This window comes from Carassius gibelio, chromosome B6 (assembly GCF_023724105.1).
Source record: "Carassius gibelio isolate Cgi1373 ecotype wild population from Czech Republic chromosome B6, carGib1.2-hapl.c, whole genome shotgun sequence".
In the NCBI taxonomy this organism is placed as follows: Eukaryota; Metazoa; Chordata; class Actinopteri; order Cypriniformes; family Cyprinidae; genus Carassius; species Carassius gibelio.
Window position 1 is genome coordinate 13,595,629 of NC_068401.1, and position 25,886 is coordinate 13,621,514.

The following is a 25,886-nucleotide window of genomic DNA, read 5'->3' on the forward strand; positions in this document are numbered from 1 at the left end:
AGGAGAGAATAGTGAACAAACATACAGGATTAGTACACTACACTACACTACAATACAGTAAACATGGATCTGAATTCATTTCGCAAACAAACATTCAAACAAGCATCTCATTCATGAAGAATGATTCATCACTTCACTGCTTTGTTAGAGTTTACACTTGCCAGCTGTTAGTCATCTTATGTGAGAATATTTTGGGCTTTGGAAAAGTCACAAGAGAAAGGTGCAACAAAATGTTTCTAATGCTGTACTTCTTGTTAGCACTTTTCATCTCAAATTAGCATAAAATAACAATGTTTCAAAATAGGCTACAAGGCGTGTTCCTAATGGTTTCTGATTTCTGTCAAATTAAGGTCAGCATGAAGTAAAGTAAACCAAATACATTTTTTACAGAAAAGGCCCATTTATTATGTATTAGTCTATAAACAGCTGCTTTTTAAAGGCATTAAAAGCCTGTTTGTGTCATGCCAGACATGGTAAATATTTGAGCAGCAAACACTTACCCCTTTGTCTCGAGATTTGGAGTTGAATTTAACCGTCTTTAACCTGGCTCTTTCTTTTCTCTCCACCCTGAAGACATTAGGACAAGTATTTTCACTGTTAATACACAACAACTGTCCTGAGTTCATTATGCAAAAGTGTATAAACAACAAAAAAAAAAGTATGTTGAGAAATGTATGAAGCCAAAAAAATGTTTGCTTTTTGCAAGGACAAAGATGTTGTTGTAAGACATAATTGTCTTGAGAAGGAATAAACGTGGAATATGCATTATTTATCCCCATATTATCCTTAAAATACATGTTTTTATGTTTGACTGGTAACGTTCACCAGACGCTGATCTGACATGCTCTTTAGGGAGAGTTTACATGAGACGTTTTGTTACAAAAACTGTGCTTTGACGGATCTACAGTAGATGACATCTAACCTCCAAAATCCAAATATGTTGAAGTATCGTGAAATAACGCAGATCAGAAACTTTGACCAAGAGAAATCCTGACTTGTTTCTAAAAATACAGAGCATTGCTGGCTGTCCCCTGTGCTTCAAGACCAAGCATCATCAGTAGATAGACGAGACATTTTTAGAACGAGGTGAGAATTCAATTATCGAGTTTCTATCAGCATACAGTAGAGAGAAACTCTCACAGCATCACACATCAGTGCTGAAATATGAGGCTCTAATAAGACATGGGCGACAGTAAACCCATGACTTTTGCCAAAATAGAGTAAACTTGTTTGCATCTTTGTAAACTAAATACAATAAAACACATTTTTTACTCATAACATCTTATATTTCATCTGTAAGTTAAGTAACCAAATATCTGATAATACTTTATTAGGGGCAAAACTGTTGGTTGTGGTGGAAAAGTCATCAAGACTGATGTGCCATTGTAATTTTTGATAACTTCGATCTTTTCCACGCAATATATAATAAACGCTTTTATGATTATTTGACTCTTCGTTTAAAGCCTGGGAATGTGACGAGTGTAAAACTATGTAAGCTATACATAAAATACATTTTAAAAGCAGCAAAAATAAATAATGAAGGCATAAAAGTCTCAGAGCAGACTTAAAAAACTAAATGAAATAAAATAAAATCCCTGGCACATAAAAGAAACGCTCTTTATTGAAGAAACACCCACATTCTTCAAATAGTTTTTTATCTCTAGCGGCTGAGTCAAAAACCCTCATCACACAGAGAGAAGAATTTCTTTTACTTCAGCTTTTATTTATGCAAGCATATAGTCTCAAATATGATCATTCCTGGATGCCATTGTGCAGATGTATGTGTGCTCATTGCTCATTATTATAAATGAATAATGCACGGCAATTAAACCAAAATGAAGAAAGGCAGTGAACTGAAACGGAAGACATTGTGAAAGAAACATTAGGGAAAAGACTATGAGTCGTGGGTAATGTGGCATTAAACACACAATTGTGTTAATCACTGTAAAGAGTTAACTGAACTATATTTCTACAGTATGCTCAGTATTCTCTGGAATGCATGGGGGCACAGCCTACCTCTTCTTGCTGGGAATGACGCCCATCTCCTCCATCTCGCCATCTGGAGTCACATGCCGCGCTTGCCACCACTCCTCGTCCGAGGCATTCAGGACATGTAGGATGTCACCAAAGTGGAAGTTCAGCCCCTGACTGGGCAGGCCGGAGTCTTTCGTTATGTCATAATCAAACAGGGCTCTGGAGGAGTCAGAATGTAATAAAAGTGTATTAATGAAAATATATTTTAAAATATGTTTTTGCTTTCCAAACACCCATTTTTCCATTAGTAGGACAAACTGATAGTCCCGCCCAAAACTCAAGCTATTGGTTGTGCTAATGCTGCAAAGTAGGGCTGGGCGATATATCTAATGATATGATCACGCGCAACAATTCAGTAAATCTGGTCCCGTGATTACCGCTAAATCGCCATCACCTGCTTTCAAATGGTGCGGCATTCAATAGACAAAGCCGTAGATCACTGACAAGCTACGCAATATTGCGTTCATTATCCCAGATGAATCGCCTTCGATAATGAACGCGATATTGCGTAGCTTGTCAGTGATCTACGGCTTAGTCTATTAAAAGCCACTTCATTTAAAAGCAGGTGAAGGCAATTTATTGCTAATCGCGGAAGCAGATTTACTGACTAGATGTGCATGATCATATTGTTAGATATATCGCCCAGTCCTACTGCAAAGTTTGACTGGTCTGGGTGTTTAAAAAAAAAAAAAAGTATCTTTTTAATTCGCCAAAGAATTGACATTTCTAAGGTTTATATTATGCTAGAATAGGAACATGTATTTTAAAAAAGCACTTCAGTTTTAGAGAAGCAGTAGCAAGAACAGCCTTTATTTTAAAGGTCAGAGGGAAGGTAAAATTGGGGCATGTCAAACAATATCACAATTTTCAGGGGGAGAATAAAACCTTTTCTTTAAAAAAAGCCCAATAAATCAGACCGACACAACAGCAAGAAAAGCCTCTAGAGTCTAAACTGTGCATACATGAGATTCTTTGAATATTAAACAACAATAAAGACCGTTCTCTAGCCTAATGCTAAAGTTATTATTATAATTTTTTTTAATCTTATAAAGCAATTCTTTCATTTGCCCACAGACCGATTCCCTGAGATGTTAAGTAGGCCACTGCTGTTCTGTGCATGTGCATTTAAGAGAACTGGAGCTGAAGTAACTAGCTGCCCAAGCTCTTGACTAGCTTATCTCTGTTTCCTCATCAATAATGAAGCACTTCCAGGAGGAAGCCAGGGCATCTGAGAAGCTTATGGGGCTTTAAGGAACATACAGACGCCAAAGCCTTCTTTAACCCCTAAAAGCAAATAAAGAACCCTTATTTAACTCTTCAGCAAATGATGCAAATGATTTCTGTGCAGTCTTAATCTGCTTAGAGGTGTAATAGGCTAAATTTGTATCCTTGTACAGTTGAAGCAGAGACCTTCAGAGTCATTATAGGAAATATTATAGGAAATGGCTACAGCAGACTGAAGATTAAAAACTCAATCTGTGTAGATATGATGTTTTAATGTAATATCAGATCATAAAACTGGTGTCTCTTTCAGACAGCTCCGAATTAGGTTTTAACTATGACAGCCAGTGGAACAATTAAATACTTTTCAATTAATTTACTAGACACCTACTAGAAAATATTACTGATTTATGTTTTCTTTGAGTCATGAAAAAGGCCTAAATATATAATTTCTTAGCACTACATGTTCTACATCCTAGTGGCCTAGTGAACCTCGACTCTGTGTCAAAAACATGCTGTAGGAAATATAAAGCCAAAGATGACTGCAGTTGTACCACCATCCTTGCGTGATTTTAAGCATCCATCAAAACAAGCTACAATTACATTGCCACAAAAGCTTGTGTTAGCATACATCTTTCAGAAATAGTTTGCAATAAACCAAACTAGAGCAAATAGCGTCACTGCAACATACACTTTAGAGGCAGTGTATTTATGGAAACGCTTCTTACTCTTCATTTCCATCACTGTTTGTTTCCATTAATCATTCATTATATACACTTACTATGTAAAACGTTCTGCTCTATGTCCTTCAGTTCATTTTAGATTAGATTTCCTGTCACCTAAAATAATGTTTTTTTTCTTATGATGACCCATTTGACTAATATTTTTCAGAACGCATACATAAATACACAGGGACAATATAGCCGAATGTGACCTACACAGCTGAAAAATCACATTAGGTTTTAAATCAGTGAATACCTAATGCATGTGTAGAGAATCCAGTGCCGAGGGGCTTTCGAATCCTCAAAATGTCAAAGCTGTTCTTATTAAAACATAAGAGCAGCAACCTGAGAGCTAAAGAATAAAGTCAAACAAAAGCCACATAAGAGAAAAACTTCAGGAACGGTTTTAGATAACAATCCTGATCATCTATTTCTTCATGTCTAACTGCTACCGCTGTGCTATGAGCGATGGGAGTCCGTGAACACAGGAAGGTAGAAAGGTAGACTTTCTCCAAAAACACGGCAAACTTTTCGTCAATTAAACACTGTCTCGCCTCAGTGTTACTGCTATGATTCAATCTACTGTGTAACCACTGGTCTGAATGTTCTGAAAGCAGCAAAAAACAGGCACACTTCAGAGAATGACATTTTCACATAAGGGGCCGTCTATGACGCATTCAGCGGCAGACAAAACAATATACAGTACATTTAAAAAAACAACAAAAAAAAACAAAACAAACCAAGGTGATGGCTGGTCAAATAATAATGAAAGCCATAACAAGATGACCAATTTTTTACAGGGTTTTACAGAAGTATTTTGAACTATGTAAACATTTAGGTTTTATTTATAGACATTACACCCCATTGTGTCCATGTACTGTATAAAGCCATCAGTGAAAATGCTTTTATTTTGCATTATTATACATTTTTTAAATCACACATTATATTGCCAGCATGAAATTTAGCTTTTTTTTTTTTTTTTTTTAGTGAAATATAAAAATGGATCATAAATCTTAGATTCTACATATGTATACAGTAAGGATAAAAGGGTAGAAAATACTGTAAAACTGTATGTACTACATACTATGCAAAGAGCTTTTTTGCAGAAGTGCCACAGTCCTGTGTTGATCTTTGAGGATTAAGGACCTACAGTAAGCATGTTTGGAAGATCAAATGTAACTAGTGGTGATTAGTAAAAGCTCACCTGACATACAGAGTCCTCTTCTGACTAGTCCGCAATGAGCCGGAGCCTGAACTAATACTGCTGTTCATCATCTGCTCCCGTAGATCATGGATTTTGGCTTCAAATCGACTGTACTCTGTTAGAAACACAGAAAACAACATTACACATGCCGTCCTGCTCAGGAGAGATAAACAACAAGGAAAAAAACCCTCAAACACCTAGAGCCTCAGGGTGGATCGGTAATATCGATGGAGATGGAAGAAAAGAAATGTGGTTTAGAGCATTTGGAGAAAGTATAGGACCTCTGTTTGAGGTCTGTCAAGTGTGAGCATCACAAATGCAGAAATACTAAATTGCAGACAGATGCGTCAACATACGCACAGCTGTGCAAGCCGTAAAGTGGTAAAGAGAACAGATATGTTAAGATAAATCTTATTTAATGAGATCTATCCAGTGAATTCATCATCCATTCCCAGGACTCAAACTGCGTGAGGAAGGTTTGCTCACGCCAGACTGAAACAGTGAAAAGGTACATGAATTATCCAGTGGTTTAACCCACTTAATGCTCCTGCTCTTTCCCTATGTTTGACCTTAGAGAACGTAAGAAAGCCATTTAAGCTATAGAACAAGAAATGCTGACATTATAGCCGGATGAAGACCTCATGACAGGTTTGAATCATCAAGAAAGTCTTACTTTGAAGTAAAAATCAAGGAGGAAACTCTTAACGAAGTCTGTTAAATATCCTCTATATATATATATATATATATATATATATATATATATATATATATATATATATATATATATATATATATATATATATATATATATAAATATAAAAAACCTCAAACCTCAAACAAAACACAATTATATTGTGCCACATATCAATGCACAATAAAACATTAACTCTCCTTCCACTGAACAAATTAAAGTTCAATTAAGTTGAAAGTAAATCAGCATACGTACAAGCTCTTTTCTCAGAGCCGCGCAGGAGTCTACAGTGAGCGAAAGTTTCCGAGCGTTTGTCTCCGTGTCTGTCTCTACCCCTCCATGTGGGAGTCCAATTGTGTTGTGGTGCTGAAGGACAGCTCCAAATCACACACAGCTGCTCTCAGTGCGTAAATGTGTGTTTGAGCGCGTGTATGTGCGCGTAACTTGCCTTAGTTGGACGCTTCCACGCAAAGCCTCTCTGAGCACCTACAGCACAGCAACATAACAGATGCTAATGGACTGAACAGTTCTTGAATTGCTCACTCACCCCTCCCTCCTCTCTCTCTCTCTCTCTCTCTCTCTCTCTATCTCGCCCTCCCTTTCTCTTCTTGTTGAAGTCACAACCCTAGCCCATGTTGGCTTATTTAGCACAAAACCGTGCATTCATTTCACCAAGCAAAACAAAGGAAGTAAATATGAACAGAGAGTGAACCGACAACAGGAGAAATAGTAGTGTATTGAGGCATAAAATTATGTTTGTATCATTTGTGACCACTGCCTTTCTAAAAAAAGAAAAAAAAACAAGTGCCAGATTTACTAAACAGGGCAAATTAGTGATGACTACAATCACACGAAAGCGCCGATGGGAAAGTTCTGTGGGTGATTTACTGACATTGTTCTAATTTAAGAACACAGAAGCAGCCAGACCATGTAACAGCAAGAAAAATGAGCCATTATCGCAACCACGTCAAACACACAATGAATTAATACATGCTTTTGGGCCACTGAATAATGATAATCTGACGACCATCTACAATGGAAACTCCTATAAATGCATATGTACTAAGGTCAGCTGCTCAATAACTGCATCAATGCTTTACATGCACTCTTAAAAATAAAGGTGCTTACAAGGTTCTTCACAGCGATGCCACAGAAAAACAAAGTAAAAGTCTGTAAAACACTAGACATATTTTGGGTAAGCATCTCTATCTGATGTACACGTATTCCTGTATTGCTGCAGATACTGTACCTGCTGATAAGACAACATGGATATTTCATAAGTACTGTAAAACATTTAAATTATCTTCAATAAATTATCTCTCTGACATGTTTTCTCTCTGAATTCCCAATTTCCCTTGGTAGATCAACATAAGACAATGAGACATAATGGATGCAAACAAGTCTCTCTCTGGTGATGAACAAGTCTATAATTAGAAATAGCAGAAATGCTAAGTCATTCATAATGAAGACTGGAGAACATTCATGACTTCTCGCAGAGTCCATGCAGACGAAACAACAGGAAACTAAATGCTAGTACCCCCAGGATTACATTGGTTTGAATGAATAGTTTAATGAGAGTAATGATGCATGTGCTGCCATAGAACAGTGAAAGGCTTTCATGTTATCAGGAATTCAGAACATTATCGTCATCAATTCTGTGTCAAACAACAAAACAATTAAGGGGCTTTCATAAAGCTTGAAAATGAAAAAGGAGGCAGAGAGAGGAAATAATATGCTTTGAGTCACGTTTCAAAAGAATGAAAGTTGGATGAATAATCATTAGGAGCTTTTATATTTAGAAATGGCATTAAGGCGCATTGGCCAAACCCAAACCAACTGATTTAAATAATTATTATAACAAATGTACAAGCTCCAAAGTTTAACACTTCCTTTATTAGATTAATAGCAATAGCAAAGCCAATAAGCCAATAATTATTTCACGTCATCCCTTTGATAAATGCCCAAAATGTTGTACTATATAGTGTACAGTGCATAAACAAACTATCAAAAAAGCACTAAAAACTAAAATTAATCTTTTTACTGTTTCAAGTAAACTTTGGTAACACATAATGAAAATAGATATTCAAATCAGACATTTAACGTTGTTATTAAAATATTAATGTTTGTAAGATTAACTTAAAGTTAGTTTTAGATGATGGCAAAGGAAACACATTTAAAATCTAATCTTTCTGCCAATAACTGAGAGGATACAGATATAATATTCTGTACATCCATAATGAAGAGTATCAGCAAAATACTGTCCCTGATTCTCAAAAACGGCAAATATCAGCAGCGTGACTTTAAAAATATCTGGATAAAGAAACGTTTGGCCATGGATCACTTTCTTTCAGATGTGCTATGTAGACAGAATAAGCATTTACAAAATTTTATGAGTCATCAAATTAAAAAAAAGACAGCTATGATCTCATGAATATATGAATTTTAACAAGGTGCGAGAGAGGATTTATTCTTTGTTAATCTGACTGAGTTTGTCGTCATAGTCGTAGTGTGCGGCATCTGGCTAAAGCACTTTCATTTCATACATAATATTGACTGATACTTTTTAAGGAAGGTTAACTCATTTTTGACAAGCAGAAACCAGAGTAAAAATAAAATTGCTACATGCAATCTAAGCTTTACAGTGCTGCCAGATCTTGCAAAAAAAGCAAGCAACCTGGCCTGACTAAAGTAATATATTAACTATTTATAATATAATAATTATTATTCCAGTATGCACACAGAATATAAAATACATTTCCACATTACGAAGGTAGAGGGAGAGTGTTAGAAAAACATCATTATAGAAATTAGTATCTAATAAATGCCCCAAGTTGCTTATAATAAAGAAAAAAAGTGTTTGTTTCTTTGTTTGTTGAGGTAAGTGAATGGGTAAATTTCTCCTTAATTCTGTAAATAACTGCAGGGCATGTCACTGAAGCGGGACTTGTGCTTAGCCCAGCTGTGTGTGTGTGAGTGTGTGTGTGTGTGTCAGACACTGATGTCTTTAAGCTCCAGCACAGATCCTTAGAGCCGTTAAATCCCTCTGATCAAAGCATTCTGGCCCTAAGGGGTTTCATTTCCTATCCAAACACCACCATCAGTCTACATTAAATGCTATTTGTTTCTCATGTCAAAAGATGGAGGCTCTGGAATGACTGCATTGCAGTTAAATCATTACACCACAACATCTGTTCTTTAGTTAGACATCTAAAGCATCCTCTGGTTATTGCACTTAATGGAAAACACCACGCAGCACTGACATATTCACTATGAGAAGCCCTGGAGAGTTGACAAGGTCCTCCCTCAGCAGTTCTACAGCAGCCATTGGTCAAAGTGAGTGCTGCATCTGTGCTTTCCGATGCTTTATTACGCTTGTTGTCACACACTGCATATGGAGAGCAGAGGGAGTTGGATCTAATCTCAGCTCTTTCTCCCCACAGGGAGCTGACTGAACCCTGCTCGCACCTGTGGCCGCCTGATCGGGCACAACCAATCTCCGTCTTGCTGACTGAATTCTGGGCAGAAGAGCATGTTGATGAGATGTCTGGCATTGAAAATGCATGAAAACATACAGATTCACATGGAGGTCGGTCATTTCTCTGTAGCAACTATAAACGTGTATCTTTCAATGCTGTAGCTTGACTGCTGGTCACATGTGTCTCAAAAATGGGTTGAATATTACAGCTGGATTGCATCTTAAAAGCAATTTACGATCAAATGTGTGAAAAAAAATATTATATTGACATAATTCAGTATTGAAAACGTCCACATATATCTGAACCCAAAGCAACGATTAAACTTTTCAAACTGACACCTGTAATGTAACTCAAGATGATGATGACAGTACAATAGGTGCTCTTTTTTTTTTTTTTTGGAAAGCTACGCTGATCATCTATTCATCAACGGCTATCAATGGAAAATGAGAGACTATGCTATGGAAAATTTTAAACACATTTGGGTAAATCAAATGGGTTAATCTCAAACATGTAAAAACCTGTTTTCAAAAACGAAAAGAAGGAATGAGAAATTAATATTTTGTATAAAGAAAGTTTAACTTTTTAGTAATAAACATGTCTTAGCATGTTGCTAACATGCTTATCAACATCATTCTAGCATGTTTTACCTGTTTCTAGCTTACTTTAACTAGTCCTTGGCATTTTGTTAGCATGCTTTAACAATGCTAGCTCATTAAGCCAACATGTTTTAGCACTTGCTAACATGTATTAACATGTGGCTAGCATGTTTTTAGAACATTGTCAAGCCAACATATAAATAAACATTATATCAATTTTGATCAAATTAATAACACAAGTAACAAAAGTGCAAAATAGCTATAATTTAAAGACAGTTGGAAAAACCTAATGAACATTCATGTTTTTAATTTAAATTAAATTAAGAAAGAAAGTGAAATGAAACCAAAACAACCCAAAATAAATGTTTGGACAAATTTAGCGACATTGACCATGGTTTTATTCAAGTAAAAGTGTAATAACCATGTTTTTTGTTGTTGTTGTTGTTGTTGTTGTTGTGTTTTACCATTTGTATAACCACAGTTTTCCTACAAATTCCTTGGTTAAACTATGGTTAGTGTAGCAAGATAACAGTATTAACTATAGTAACTATGTTTTATTTTGGTTTTATTTGCAGTAAAACCATGGTTAATTTTTGTAAGGGATTGCTTGTAGCTGCTAATAAAATCAACAAGTAAAGATCAGGTCAGGAACTGAAGAAATCTGATTCAAAATGCTTCTGTTTCTCTGCAGTCTATGCTGCGTGATGAAGAGAACTGATTGTGGAATGATCTCCTAATGAAAGACAAGCTAAAGGGCAGAGTTGCTCTGTGCTGGCCGTGAACGGAGGAGCGTGATGGGTACAGGAAGCTAGGCTCAGGAGCCACGCTAAGACAACAGCTTTCACCAAAGATGCTACATAAACACACATACACTCGCTAGGGGTGTGAAAGGAGCTCAGATCACACATGCATACACAGACCTGTCCAGAAGCTTAATTTAGACCCTCTCAGACTATCACCAGCCAAAACTCTGAGGGTCATCACTACCCCATTGGTATTTTAATAAACACTGCAGCCAGGCCTGCCGAGCCCAAGGAAAGAAGGGCCAGGCTGGACTCTACTCCTCAGGGTGAAGAAGCTGCTATGAGTCACGACCACAACACAATCCACTGAACTGTGAAAATTATCACTTACATGCACACAAAATCATTATCCTTATTTCAAAACTTTGCAGGCAGTAAGGTTTGTTTTAAAAGAAAATGAGACTATTATTCTGCAGAGACGCATTCAATTGATCAAAATGGAAAGCAAAGACATTTATTTGCAATAGTTCAAAAGTTTTCTTATTAAAATAAATACTAATTATTTTTTATTTTATATGAAAGAATGCTGAAAAACCTTTCAGTATTCCTTTTTTTCCAGAAAAAAAGTAAAATGAAATAGAAATTAAGCAGCACAAATGTTTATTCTGAATCTAAATAACTGTAATAATATTAAGAAGAAATGTGTTTGATCACTAAATCAGCATATCAGAATGATTTATGAAGGATCTTGTGACAGAAGATTAGAGAAGTAGCTGTTAAAAATTCACATTTGGCATTACAGAAGAGTAAAAATGTTAAATATATAAATCAAAATGTAAAAAAACAATAATATTTCACAATATTACTGTGCATACTGTATTTCTGTCAAAGTCCCACCGATCATTTTCTTTCTTGCCGAATATCAGATTATGGAAGAAAAATGGGTTGTGAATGGCATTTCTTGTCAACTTTAAATACATGTTAGGCTGTTAAACACGTATGACAGGTTTCTATCAAATCCACAGTGTCACCGCAACTGAGTTTCTTCCCATTATTACAGTCCACCATCCATGAAATGGTTTTCTGCCATGCCCAGCTATAAACAAATAAGCATTTGTAGTATTCAGGCTACGCTGCATTAGAGCTGAAGATCTTTGCCCGAACCCGACGGGACCCGTCGGGACCCGACGGGTTCAGTCGGGTTCAGGCTTAATTTATATCATCTTATGCGGGCTCGGGCCGGGCTCGGGCTTGCGCTCCGGTTTGCGAGGTAAACGAGCGGTCATGTGATGTGTTTCGATTAGCGCGAGAAAGATGCGAAAATGAATGCTGAGCAGGTGTAATGGAGGCTTGCCTCTGGTGATTACGTCTTGGTTGCACCAGCAACTAAAGCAAACTCTGAGCGAGGTGTGGAAAAGTTTTGACCATGTTTATAATGAGAATAATGAATGAATAATGACGCACCATCAGTGAGCGCAGGAACGCGCTGAAGACATCTACAGTGGATTCAATCATTTTCCTCCACAAAAACATGTAGACCTAGCCTAATCTCTGTGAGTAAAGGTTTTTCAAATGATAACTAAATATTCATTGAGTCTTAAATGCATAATGTTGACAGAGTATTTCCGCTAATGTTGGCATTATTCTTTTATAAAATAAAGCAAATCCGGCGGAGCCTTTATCTTAATTTCGTTATTGCCAAATACCCATCTTAATTTAAAATTTATCTTAATTTAATTTTTTTTAAATGACTCGTTTTTATTGGTGCGTTGGTCTATTTATAGGTTATATATGTCTAGAATGCTGAGATGTTATGTTACAGAGGACTTATTTTATTTCTTTATTCCAACTTCCAAGTGGTCTAGTCTACGTTAGTTATGAGTAAATTATGTTAAAACATGAATAAATTACTCATTGTTGGGTGGTGATGGCACAGTGGATAAGACGCATGCCGTTGGTGTGAGAGACCCGGGTTCTAATCCACTGTGAGGCACCAATGTGTCCCTGAGCAAGACACTTAACCCCTAGTTGCTCCAGAGGCGTGTGACCTCTGACATATGTAGCATTTGTAAGTCGCTTTGGATAAAAGCGTCAGCTAAAATGAATAAATGTAAATGTAAATTGTTGACAAAAGGCAAAAGAGCTGTGTGCGTGCGCACATTTGAATAATGTCGGGCTGTAAACGGGTTCGGGCTTTAAAAAAGCTGTCAATCAAAATGTACTTGTCGGGCTCGGGCCGAAACCTGTCGGGCTCGGGTCCTGTCGGGCCTAACTTTTAAGGCCCGATACGCTGCATCTAAACTAGTTTTTTAGCTAAAAGCTAGAGTTTGTGTCTCTTTCATAAAATAGAGAAAACACACAAACTTGAAGCAAAGTGTGGAAATTCACTGGGAGATTTAGGCTTAAATCAAGTGTAGGCTACATTTGGTGGTATCAGAATAAAACATGACAGACCTTTATATAATCAACTGAAATAAAAGGACTGAAGCTGTCATGTTACAAAGGAAAAACCCAGAAATCCAGTTCTAAATGCAATCATGCCATACGAATGTTATTTTATTTATTATTGTTCACATTGAAACATACTGGTCTGTTTGAAATATTGTGAGAGGAACTGCCTACCCACCTTCAGGTCTGTACTGAGCCACGATGGTGACAGTCTGTCCAGCATTCTTCAGTGCTGCAGCTGCCTGTTCATGCGTTGCACTGCGGAGGTCCACCCCGTTTACCTATAGCACACATCACCAAATCATGCATGCCAATGCATTATTTCAGTAAGATTGAAAAATTATTGGCAATGAACAATTGTTGGAGACTAAAAAACTTTTTACAAACTGTTAATAATGCAGTGTTCTTACAGAAATGATACGGTCTCCTTTTCTCAATTCTCCACACAGGTCTGCAGGCCCTCCTGCTAATATGAATGAGATGAAGATACCCTCTCCATCCTCTCCTCCTACAATGTTGAAGCCTAGTCCCGTGGTGCCCCGATGTAGGACTATCTTCCTAGGCTCCCTAAAAAAACAAAACCAATATTTATTAGTTGTGCGTGAACAGGTCAGGAAACCATGCTTACATTCTGACCTACTGTAGACATACCCCAAACTAAATAAAGTATTACTTAAAAAAAAAAAAAAAAATCTAAAAGTAATATTTTTAAAACAAAGTTATAAAAGCTTTCGGTTATTTCTGTTTTTTATTTTTTATTATTATTATTATTATTATTTATGGATAAAGTGTAACTGTATAAGTTACTCTTCATCAACTACATTAATAATCTAATTTACTAACTAATTTAAGTGATAAACTAATAAAGCAAAAAGAATAAAATAAAATACAAATATATGTAAATAAAACGTTAACATAAGAAAATCTGAAATGTCCCTATTTAACTATATTAAGTTTAATTTATGAACTAAAATGACTAAGGTTCAAAATAAAATAAAAAATAATGCTAAACAGAAATGTATAAATATATATGTAAAAAAATATTTGAATATATATTTGAATATAACCTTAATAGTTTAATAGTTTTAACTCAATAAAAAAATTATTTTATATATATATATATATATATATATATATATATATATATATATATATATATATATATATATATAATACATTTATAATAAATGAATACATTTATAATAAATGAATACATTTATAATAAATGAATACATTTATAATAAGTTATAAAATATATTTTGACCACATCACCGTCTAGTAACCAAAATATTAACTACACAAACTACAGTAAAGTAAACCAATGTGTGTGTATTGCTATCGCAGCAGCATCCCCTTGATTAATTCTTTTTCATCTCAGAGTTTTTGATTTTTTTTAAGTTCGAATACATTTGACCACATCTCCCTCTAGTGAACAAAATATGAACTACAGAGAGGAGTTTGTAAAGCTGCATCACATTTGGATGTGTATGTACATATACATGTCTGTAGATGGCAGCAGAGCCTCAGGTTGCTAGCTCTTTAGCATTTCAGTGTTTTCAAAACAAACCCTCACTCAACTGACAAAGGCAGAACATTGTGACATCAGAACAGTCGACAGTGAATTTCAGTTATAAAACAGTGTTCTTATACCCGTCCTGCAGAATTAAGTCTTAATTCAAAGCTTATCAGATTTGACAAAACTGACTTCACAGATTGGTTGGTCATATCATGACGCTAGCTTATTATGTAAGAGGCTGTTTGTTTTTAACATCAATTTGACGCATTTGGTGAATTCTTCCGATAGGAAACAAATCCTCCCGATTAAAGAGGATTAAATATGGTAAAGCACACAAGTCAGTATGTGTTACGAGTCCACTTTTCTCTACCAGACAAAATATGGCAGTCTGGCCAATATCATTTGCAAGCAAGCTCTCATAATACTGCTCTCTACTGATGTACAGCTCTTACGAAACGAGCAAACAAATCAGGTAGGCGAGAAGGTGAATAGTCAACAGGACAAATCACAGATGCTATATCTTAATGAGTCAATATCTCCAACAGCTCTCTGGAGGACATTTAAAACTGTCCAATAAATGCTGTGAGTGATCTGTCATATGTCCCTAATAAAAATGTCCTTGGGAACCTCAACCAGAGTGCCTCAGCAAACTTCCAAAGGGGCCACAAAATGACTTAAAAAATAAAGGGTAAAGAAGTATCATATTAAGACAATTTCAAATCAAGAAATAATGTTGTAGACTGAGTATCTTGAAAACCAAAACAGCACATTAGACTCAATTCTAAGGAAACATGTAAAGACTGGAGTAATAACTGCTGAAAATTCAGTTGTGCCATTAGAAGAAGAAGTAAAACTTTCAAATATATTATAAAAGGAAATCGCTATTTTACACTGCAATCATATATCACAATACCTTTTTTTTATTCTGTATTCTTAATCAAATAACAGACTCCAAACGTTTGACCAGTAATGTACAATACACAGTAATGTATTTTAAATTCATATTAATTTAACTTTGAATTCTGTTATGTTAGACTGACAGTTAAAGGTGTGCCGCAATACTGGAGCATATGTTGAAGCCAGCCAATCAAAGTACAAATGGCAAGTTTGATAAAGTTAAAAGTTGAGTTTATAGTCATTTTAGTTCAAGTCATTGTTGTAGGGCTGCTCGATTATGGCAAAAAGCATAATCACGATTATTTTGGTCTTTGGATTATTTGGTTTTCTTGAGGATTGAAAACACGAATAAATCTAATATACTTAAATCAAGCACGTCCCATTTTGCAAAAGTCACGTTACATGATTTTACCGATTTGCACGTAAAATTCGGGAATAATTGAATCATCGTTTTATCGTGATTATTGTATTTTCATAATCGTTGGGAGGCTAAATTCGAAATCAGAAATGTTTTTCAATTAATTGCACAGCACTACATTGCTGTGTGCAATATTCCTCACATGGCTAGCCATAACAAAAAATTCTTAAAAGGGAATAAAGGGGATATAACCTCAAAAACCTGATACGACTTTCATAAGGGCAGTAACAGCAAAATGAGGCCAGACAACAGAGAACTTCCAAGACTAATGTGAGGAGTTGTGCATGAGTGTTCAATTTAGTCTGTTTTGTAGTATAAAAAGCCAGAACCACTAGGCAGATACTGTATAAAGTATGTACTAAAAATTCCATTAACCTTGGGCAGCTTATCTTATGTGTAGAGAAATGCTATTCTCTTTCAACCTCATATCTATTCAGAATTATAGAGCTGTCTTCACACCATGCTACATGTAATGAAACTTATATAGCATTATCTTTCAAAATTCAGGGGGGATGATACAGAGAAAAGACTAGTCGGAAAACTAAAAACAGCCCTCGAAGTAAGAGAGAAAAAGTAATGAGAATGAGTGTGGACAAAGGATATGGCTGCATAAAAGCAGTTTAAAAGCAAGTTATGATCCGTATCAACTTTCATTTGAAACAAATGACCATTTCACTTCGCAAGGTCAAGGAATCGTAACAGGAACGACCTGATAGACGACCTCTGAAGCAAAAGCCCTCAAATGTGAAATTATGGTAAAAGGATATCATGATCATGAAGACAAAGAAATGGGGAGGGCAAAGGCTCACCTTGTGATCTCATCATCTCCCAGCATGCCTTTTGAGATGGGGGAGTACCGAGATGGGGTGGCGGGGGTTATTGGCTGACTCAGATAGCTTTGGGTGCTGATATGGTTCTCCATGTGCTGGGGATAGGCTGAAAAACCAAAACATGATGATGAAAACTCATCTGACAATGTTCATAGAGGTCAGGACAGAGAATCACTCCACTCTGTGAAGAATTACATGAACAAGACAAGCCAAAGACTAAAAACAAAACGTGCTGTGTAAAAGTCAAATCATAATTGATCACTCCCTCTTTGCACACAATCTTCTTTACTTGTAAATCAACTCTCTTGTATACTGAACACTGCTGTTTAAAAGTTTGGGGTAAGTTTTAGTTTTTTTTTTAGTTTTTTTTTGGTAGAAGTCTTTTTATGTTCACCAAGGCTGCATTTATTTGACCAAACTCAATGCACATAGCAGACACTTTTATCTGAAGCGACTTTCAAATATCATTACAATTTACAACAACGGTTTTCTATTTTAATATATTTTAAAATGCAATTTATTCCTGGGATGAACAGGCCAAATTTTTACTTTAGTCTTCAGTGTCACATGATCCTTCCAGAATCATTCAAATATGCTGATTTAGAGCTGAAGTAATATTTCTTATTACTATCAATATTAAAAACAGTTGTGATTTTGAATCCATCTTTTTTAGAATTCTTCGATGAACAGAAAGTTCAGGAGAACAACATTGATGTGAAAAATAAATATTTTATAGGCTAAATGTCTTTACAGTCACTTTTGATAAATTTAAAGCATCCTTGCTGAATAAAGGTATTATCACAGGGATTTCACTTCAAGCTCCAAAAAGGACCAAAAGAACCCCATAAGTGTTCCATAAACACAGTCCATATGACCTGTGCGCTATATTCAAATAGAGTCGTAAAAGATTCTTCAAAAGTCCCTCACAGCTCTACATAAAAAATACTAACAGTTTCTATCTTAATGTGTCCTTGTCACACTTTACATGTACTTACTATAATAATAAAATTATTATAATAAAAAATGACATTCTTACTACACTAAAAAATGATTTATTCAATTTACTATTTTCTTTTTTCAAGTAGTTTCCAATTATATTGGAAAGAAGCATTTTCCTAGCACATAAATCTAAATGAACCAACATTAGAATCTGTAAATAATGGCAACTTTTTCATTTTGTGTGAGCAAAATCCTTTTAAGGCTCTGTAATTGATGAGACTATTATAAAAGATGTGTCCTTATTTGACTGTGTCAAATGTAAAGTGTAATAAAGTCAAGGGTACGCACTGGGCAATAACTAACTGCAGACATTGACAACCCATTTATTTAATTCTTATCAAACAGTCCTTCACGTGTCAAATCCCTATGCAGTGCCTGACTGGCTGACAAATATAATGAAATGGGAGCACTAATGAAATTGTTCTGCTTACGCCTTCCAAGAAAAATCACATTGCGTGCACACACATGACCGAGACGTTGTTGTCTGCATGTGCAGATATCCTTAAAACGGCTTTAAAACTCCCTCTGCAACACAGATGCACTCTTTTCTTCATATACTGATGCTGGATTTGCCGGATGGGGGATCTGGCCACGTGATGCACTTCATGATTAAATGTGCTTTTGTCCTTCATGCCTCTAAGCCCTAATGACAGCTTCCTTTCTCAGAATCTAATGCTGGGGGATCTGGCCTGCCTCTGGAACATCACCAAGGTGCTACATTATCGACTGTCATCACTCAGCACTTTGCACAGTCAATTTTAGTGGCTGTCCTCACGAGTTGCTGTCCCCATCAGTAGAAAGTGCTGCGTCTAGGGGCTTTGAGGTGGGATTTAAGTTATAAGTGTGCATGGGACATCATAACTGAGTCAAAGTGCCTTTAAGGCAAGTCGGTTCATTCCCTGACCATATTGATAATGCATCCATGCTGTTATATTCTATGTAAGTAAAATAATACAGTACGAGGAAGTAAAGAAAAGCTTACTTACAGCTGGTGACATCGGGAGGAACGTAACTGTCATTCATAAAGACACTAGTGGGTTTCGCCACTTTTAAATAGACGACATCAGGGGTGTTTTTCAAGGCAGTCACGGCATCTTCATGAGTGACCTCTTCAAGGCAAGCAGCATTCACCTGTAACCAAGCACATGATTAGATCAATCCTTCAGATGAAACACACAAAACGAAAGTTAGATGTTTTAATGTTCTTGAAATTAGTATTTTATAGTCTCCAAGGCTGTATTAATTAGATGGGGAAAATACAGTAAACTCCGTAATATCACAAAATGTTAAAACAAATTAAAATAACCGCTACATTGTAAAATGAATTTATTTCAAATTGATTCTTGAGACAGCAATTTGATTTGGTTATAATGGCACTCTTGAAAATAGTTGTGCTGCTTCTATATGTGGAAATGGTGATATGTTTTTTTGTAGGACTTTTAAAAGAATAGAATGTCCATAAGAAAAGCATTTTACTGTAATTTTGATCAATTTAATGCATATATATATATATATATATATATATATGTGTGTGTGTGTGTGTGTGTGTGTGTGTGAAACATGAAGGCATTATTATTTAACATAGGTTACAATAGGACTAATTAAAGGTCAGTTCACCTGATGTCAACTAAATTTAAGTCGCGATTTAGTAACCATGATTAACATGAGCTTAATTTCTGGGTCAATTATTTCTTTAAACATCTGCCATATGCAACTCAATATTTAGCAATAAACGTCAACTGCACAAGCTCTAAATAAATAGTATGTAATACCTCGTTAAACAAAGTGCTCTTAAAAAAATATTTCCTCAATTTTTTATGTAAAGCGATGCTTCCAAACGTTATTTAGTAAATATAGAGGTAATAGTTCCTGTTTTACTTACAGCCATAAGTTTATCTCCAGTCTGAAGTCGTCCATCTTTGTGGGCTGCTCCTCCCTCAATGATTTTGGTGATATAAATACTGTTGTCCCCAGGAATATGTTGGTTTCCAACTCCTCCGGCTATACTGAAACCTAGACCTGTCAACAGTGGTCCGAGTAAACCCTTTGCTAAACCATTTCCTAACATATAATCGATTAAACATCACAACATAGCATGCAATTTATTTTGTAATCCTTCGAGGAGAGATGGCTTTACCTTTAGGACCTTTTACCAGCTTTACATCCATTATTTTTTCTGTGACAGCTTTTCTTCTTCTGACGTACAGTCTGACAATGCAGCCTGCCTCCTTCAGTGCCTCCACAGCATTGCTGTGAGTTACGTCTCTCACATCTACATCATTTACCCGCAGTATACAGTCATTAACGCTGTACAGAGAGAAAGAGGGAGAACACTGACTAAATAGTCCGAAAAGGCATAAATACCATTGATAAAGTGTTCTTCGAAGTACAATCAGTCTAAACACTAAATTGGTACATAAACAAATTATCTCTCATTGTAATCTAAGCTAACATACACTATTATTATCGGGAGTGAGCCACTAACAACTATTAGATACTTTTCCAGTAAACAACGTAAGTAAGAGTTTACATTTACATGAGGAGGGGAATCATATTAACTGTCCACATGCTAATTAATTCACACTAAATCCAAACCTCAGAGAAGAGTTTAAACTCGGATTTATTTATAAAACCAGTGTGCCATACTGCTACATTAAGCATTAAACTTGAACAGTAGTGTTTAGAGTAGGTTTGTCTTTCTCTTTAAGAAATAATACTTTTATTCAGCAAGGACACCTGGAATTGTTTTAAAGTGACAGTAACAAGTGACAGTAATGTTATTAAAAAAAAGAGTAATGTTTATAATATTTCACAAACTTACTGTTTTCCTGTATTTTTTTATCAAAAAAAGGCAGCCTCTTTTAAAAACATTTGTAAAGATCCTACTGACCCCAAAGAGTAATACATTCTCTTCCTATCACTACAGGAGATTTGCACTATTATTTTGTTGCTTTACAAATGCCCATAACACATTTACTAGCAAAACCATTTAGAATTCCCATACTAAAGCAGAAATGTAAATGCAGAAGTTCTTTCATCTTCAAGTGCAGAAATGAGTGAGAGTCTGACACTGCCCGAGGGAACAGTCCTCTATGCTAGCGTCCTGTGTTCTTAGCATTCTCAACATGTTTTCTGCTGAATTCAGTGCTCTACACATACCAACAACTACACTTCTGCTACTTCAGCTACACAGAAGTGTGCTGCTTATGCTGTTAACTTTGTTACTGTTAATATGGGCTCCGAAATATATAAGTGCTATTTACAAATGTGATGTGAAACAGGCCTAATGTCATATTCTCTGACCCGAGTCTGCCGTCCTGTGCGGCAGCTCCTCCTGGGATGATCTTTGTGATAAAGATGCTTGGGTCCTCGCCGATGTGAGGGTTATCGGTACCGCCTGCAATACTAAAACCCAGGCCTGAGTTCCCCTAAAGGAGAAAAAAAAATGTCAATTTACGATTTACTATAAGCATAATGACATTATTAATACCAAACAAATCAAAGAAGAAATGTGTGTATGTGAATGTTACAAGCAGTTGATCTGTGAAACACTTGATTCAAATATATATATATATATTCAGTGCAGAACTCTGAAAACTTTTCTAATAAGGGCCTATATGGTTTGCATTAGATAGTAGCTAATGAATGTGTTCAGTGTCATGTAATAAGTTTTACAGCAATGCTTATTTGTAAACATAGTATAATAAACAGCACAGTACACTAACAACACATCAACTTTAATATATATATATATATATATAACTTTAAAATGTTAAAAAGTCCATGTAGAAATGACTATTAATTAAATGTAATAATGTATTGTCATAATATAGTTCAAGTCTTTAATATTCTCTTTCTGAGTTACTTTTTAAAACCTTGAGCATGACCATTTTACATCTCTTTCCATTGTACAATTTGTGATATAGTTTTATACTACACTCAATAAAAATGACAATATTATGACATACATACGTTTATACATGGTGTAATTTGTGTCATTGTCTGAGCAATCTTACCCGTTCAAGTGTAATTTCTTCATATTCATAATCAGCTTCTGTTCCATTCACCTGCAATTTGTAATAAAACGAACACATTGTTAAAATATACAGATATAAATAAATGGCCTCCTCTATTACTGTCACCCAGAAATGTTTATTAGCTCTGAATGTTTGTGTTATTCAGGAGTGTTAGTAATTATACGATTCTAAACTCTGTGTTCGGTTCTCTTTACTTTTTTTCCTGCAAAAAAATACCAGTGTGCTGAATTATTAAACAAATGATGGCCAATTATAGGATTGATTACAATCTGTACAAAGACTGTGACAAACCTGTTAAAATTGTTCTAAAAATATTTGTAATCGTCCGCATCATTGAATTTTCTTTTTCCATACGAAGCACTGACAAGATCAAAATCAAAGAGAAATTTCCTCCTAGATTCACACTTCTAGAAATGTATTATTGAAATGCACAAATGTAGACAGATTACTATTATTGATATACTACTATTATAAACCCACATTATACCAGAGCAAGCAACAATACAATGGTTATAATAGGTGTACAGATCAGAACGAACAGTTCCTGTAGGTTAAGGGTTTGGTTATGTCTTCAACAACCAAGAAGTATAAGTCTCCGTTCCATAACTAGTAGAGTTCCATTAAATACACTTATCTAAATCCACTCGGCAGAATTCCTCAGATTTTCTTTAAAAATCAGTGTAAATTTCATCTTTAGGCTCCCATCTGGGGTCCAATTATAGGCAAAAAAAAAAAAAATCCTATATAATAAAAATGTGTGTGTTAAAAAGTGTTCTTATTATGTACGAATGAAAGAAAGTGAAAGTCTCAGTGTTTTCGCTTTCCACTCCTTACATTTCACCTCTACCGATTCTACAGTTCTTGGCATTGCAAAACTCCGGCAGCTTTATATATCTTGCCAGTTACTGTGTATTTCAGCCAAAGAGGCCACAGCAACCAAATCTATGAAGAACACAGACGCTAGCTGTCAGCTAAACATGCAATGCAGTCCACTCGTTTCCAACATTCTGGGTTCAACACAAGTTAAGCTGTATCCACAGCATTTGCGGCATAATGTTGATTACCACAGTAAATAATTCAGACCTGTCCCTCAATAACCGTCACTTATAATGAAAGTACACCAGGCCATAAACTCTAAAACACGCTGTTTTCAAAGTAACAGTAACTTCAACATTATTCATTTTGGCAAGAAACTAATGTGATCGAATTGCTTACTGGCCTTGTGTGTGTAAAACTATATCCAATGTTTCAACTTCAAAGTCATGACCATGTAACACCCAGTAAGCCTTGGTAACTTTGACATGATACAGGCAAGGAAAGGAGTGTTTACATGGAGCAAGCATCACTCAGGATGAGTTCAAATTGAGGTTTCATTTAAATAAGTCTGGACAGCTGTCCTGTTTATGAAAATGGACTTGATGCTTAAAATCAAACTGAATGAAAACAGGGCGGCACGATGAGACAAAAATAAGCATCAATGCATCGGCTTTTAGATGTTTGTGTGGTTCTGGAGGCTGTGCTTTAAGCTTCTAAATGACATTTTAAGACCTTAAATACTTAACTCCCTAAACATTTTCCTCTCACTCTTTCTGCAACTGCTGCTGAAAACATCTGTCTGTGACATCAGTGGCGTTGCGGTGAGATTTAAAGGGTGAGAGATATACGTCAATACTGACACTGCCCAGTACAGCATTATACTCTAATCATGCAAGCAGCTTTCAGTGTGGATATCCAAAAATGCCTTTTCATTCAGACATAATTACATACAGTATATTGTCACAATACTCAAATGAATATTGACAATAACCTTTTATCTTGTTTTATGGGAGCACTGCATGCTGCTACTCACATACTGCATGTGTGGCTACAAACAACCAGCCAGGGATCAGAGACAATACAGGCATTTATACGATCAATATCAGACTACTACTACAGTATGGGTGCAAGATAATGAACGATCAAAACAGGAATAGATGTACATGCATAAGTTGTTCAGCATCAACAATGTCCTTTATACTGTACATTTCCTAAATGAAAACCATATTCTAAAAAAGCATTTGTTTATTAACAGAAAAAAAAGGATTTTGCATACCACAAGCCAGATCACTATAAATCCACCGCGGGCAGATTCAATATCAAAAATGCTTGATCCCTGGGTAATGCAATGCAGAAAAACCCTGTGCTTCAGGTCTTCTGTAGCATTATTATTATTATATGACATCAAAATTTTCTTTAAACAGACCAAAATTATAAAAATTATAATATTACCCTTCAAATTCCAAATTTTCCCTTTTTTTTTTTTTTTTTTTTTTTTTACCTCAAAAAGTTTACTCCAACTAAAACTCATCCTACACATAAAAATCACAGAACGATGACCTTTGAAATGGCCCACGTTAAGTGACATGGCAATAGAGTCAGTCTCCAGCACTGATGATGTGGAGTATTTAATGAGGTCACTCAAGAGTTCCTCATGGTCATTTCTTTATAGACCATAGTTCTCTCTCATTCAGATGACTCTAGTCTTCAGAGTGAGTCTTTAATGAAAGATGACAGAAGTCAGCTCAGTAGGCTTTCTGGCACTGGATGTATAGGATTATCAGACGCTGCTGAGATTGAGAGAAGAATGGGGTTGAAGGAGTGCCATGGGACCAAGATAAATGTCATCCACGTTTAAATCCTGAATAAGGAAACGCCATAACATCTAAAATCCCATATACTATGGGGGAACTTCAAAACACAAAAAAGTAATCTCCTAAACACTGGAAATTCATTTCATTGTGAATAAACCAAAGTGAGAACATATTTTAAGATACTTACTTCACTTTGGTAGGGTATATGTTTAATTCATTATATCTGTATATATTTTCTAACCAGCTGGTATACTATAGTTTGGTACAGACTGAAAGTGAAAACTATGAATGACGCCTAACTCTAATTTGCTCATTTTCTGACCATGACTATATTAGTGCTGTCACACGCTTAATCACAATTAATTGCATCCAAAATAAAAGACTTTGTTTACATAATATATATCTATGTAAATTTATTATGTATATATAAATACACACCCATGCATGTATATATTTAAGAAAAAGAACTTATGTTTATATTTTAAATACGTTTATATTTTATATAAATGATATGAATATAAATATATACATGCAAATGCATGTTAATATTTTCAAAGTATATACTGTATGTGTGTGTATTTCTAAATACATAATAAATATACACAGAACACACATATATTATGTAAACAAAAACTTATTTTGGATTAAATTAATCGCTTGACAGCACTAATATATATATATATAAACATGAATATTGTCACCAAAATATTTAACATATACAAAAGATTTCCATTTCAAATAAATGCTGTATAATTAATGCCCAAAATTAGCATATTAGAATGTGTTTCTGAAGGATCATGTAACTCTAAAACCTAAAATAATGGCTGCTGAAAATTCAGCTTTGCCCACACTGAAATAAATTACATTTTAAAATCAATTCAAAAAGTTTTTTGAATGTAGTAATATTTCTGCTTTTACTGTATTTTGATAAAATGTTTGGATAATGAATGAATTGTAAACTATATATTATATATAATTGAACAGCATTCCTCAATCTCTATCTTTGCTAAGTGCAGTACATAAAGAAATACATAACTTACATATGGACTTACATAGGGCGAGGTGTCAAGGCTTTCTGTGTTCACCACCACCGGAGCGGGGCTTGCCTGCAAGGAAACATTCATTAATACTTGAGGTGAAATGAATCAAGACCCATAACTGTGCACCTTGCTTCTTTTCCCTAACCAACTGAGAATGAAACAGTGAAACAAACAGTTAACTATTAAACAAACAAGAAATAGATCTGATAAAAAAGCATCACTTACTCTTGGCATGCTGATACAGTATTACTCTGGCATTTGCAAGAGATTAACAGCACAGCCTGTGTCCATACACAGCATAACATTCTGCAGAATATGCAATACAGTAGCATAACAAACCAGCGCAGACCTAATTCTTCTGCAAACATGTATCACACGTTTCAC

The 25,886-nt window shown here is 35.3% G+C and overlaps 1 protein-coding gene across 25 annotated transcripts in view; it reads right to left on the bottom strand.

Annotated features, from left to right (window-relative positions):
- Nucleotides 1-25,886, bottom strand: part of dlg1a (discs large MAGUK scaffold protein 1a) — a 134,813-nt gene that overhangs the window by 10,126 nt on the left and 98,801 nt on the right. For 12 of the 25 annotated variants that reach the window (XM_052558417.1, XM_052558410.1, XM_052558415.1 and 9 more), the window contains 12 exons: nt 25,515-25,568; nt 21,812-21,862; nt 21,099-21,223; nt 19,933-20,102; nt 19,678-19,814; nt 18,782-18,926; nt 16,776-16,902; nt 13,546-13,702; nt 13,314-13,416; nt 5,182-5,296; nt 2,017-2,193; nt 501-567 (listed from right to left, as the gene is read on the bottom strand). In XM_052558417.1, the coding sequence (XP_052414377.1) occupies nt 501-567; nt 2,017-2,193; nt 5,182-5,296; nt 13,314-13,416; nt 13,546-13,702; nt 16,776-16,902; nt 18,782-18,926; nt 19,678-19,814; nt 19,933-20,102; nt 21,099-21,223; nt 21,812-21,862; nt 25,515-25,568 (1,428 nt within the window). Of the gene's footprint in view, nt 1-500; nt 568-2,016; nt 2,194-5,181; nt 5,297-6,127; nt 6,430-13,313; nt 13,417-13,545; nt 13,703-16,775; nt 16,903-18,781; nt 18,927-19,677; nt 19,815-19,932; nt 20,103-21,098; nt 21,224-21,811; nt 21,863-25,502; nt 25,569-25,727; nt 25,752-25,886 lie in introns of those variants that run through there. The other 13 variants (XR_008154242.1, XM_052558409.1, XM_052558416.1 and 10 more) reach the window with 5 other exon arrangements.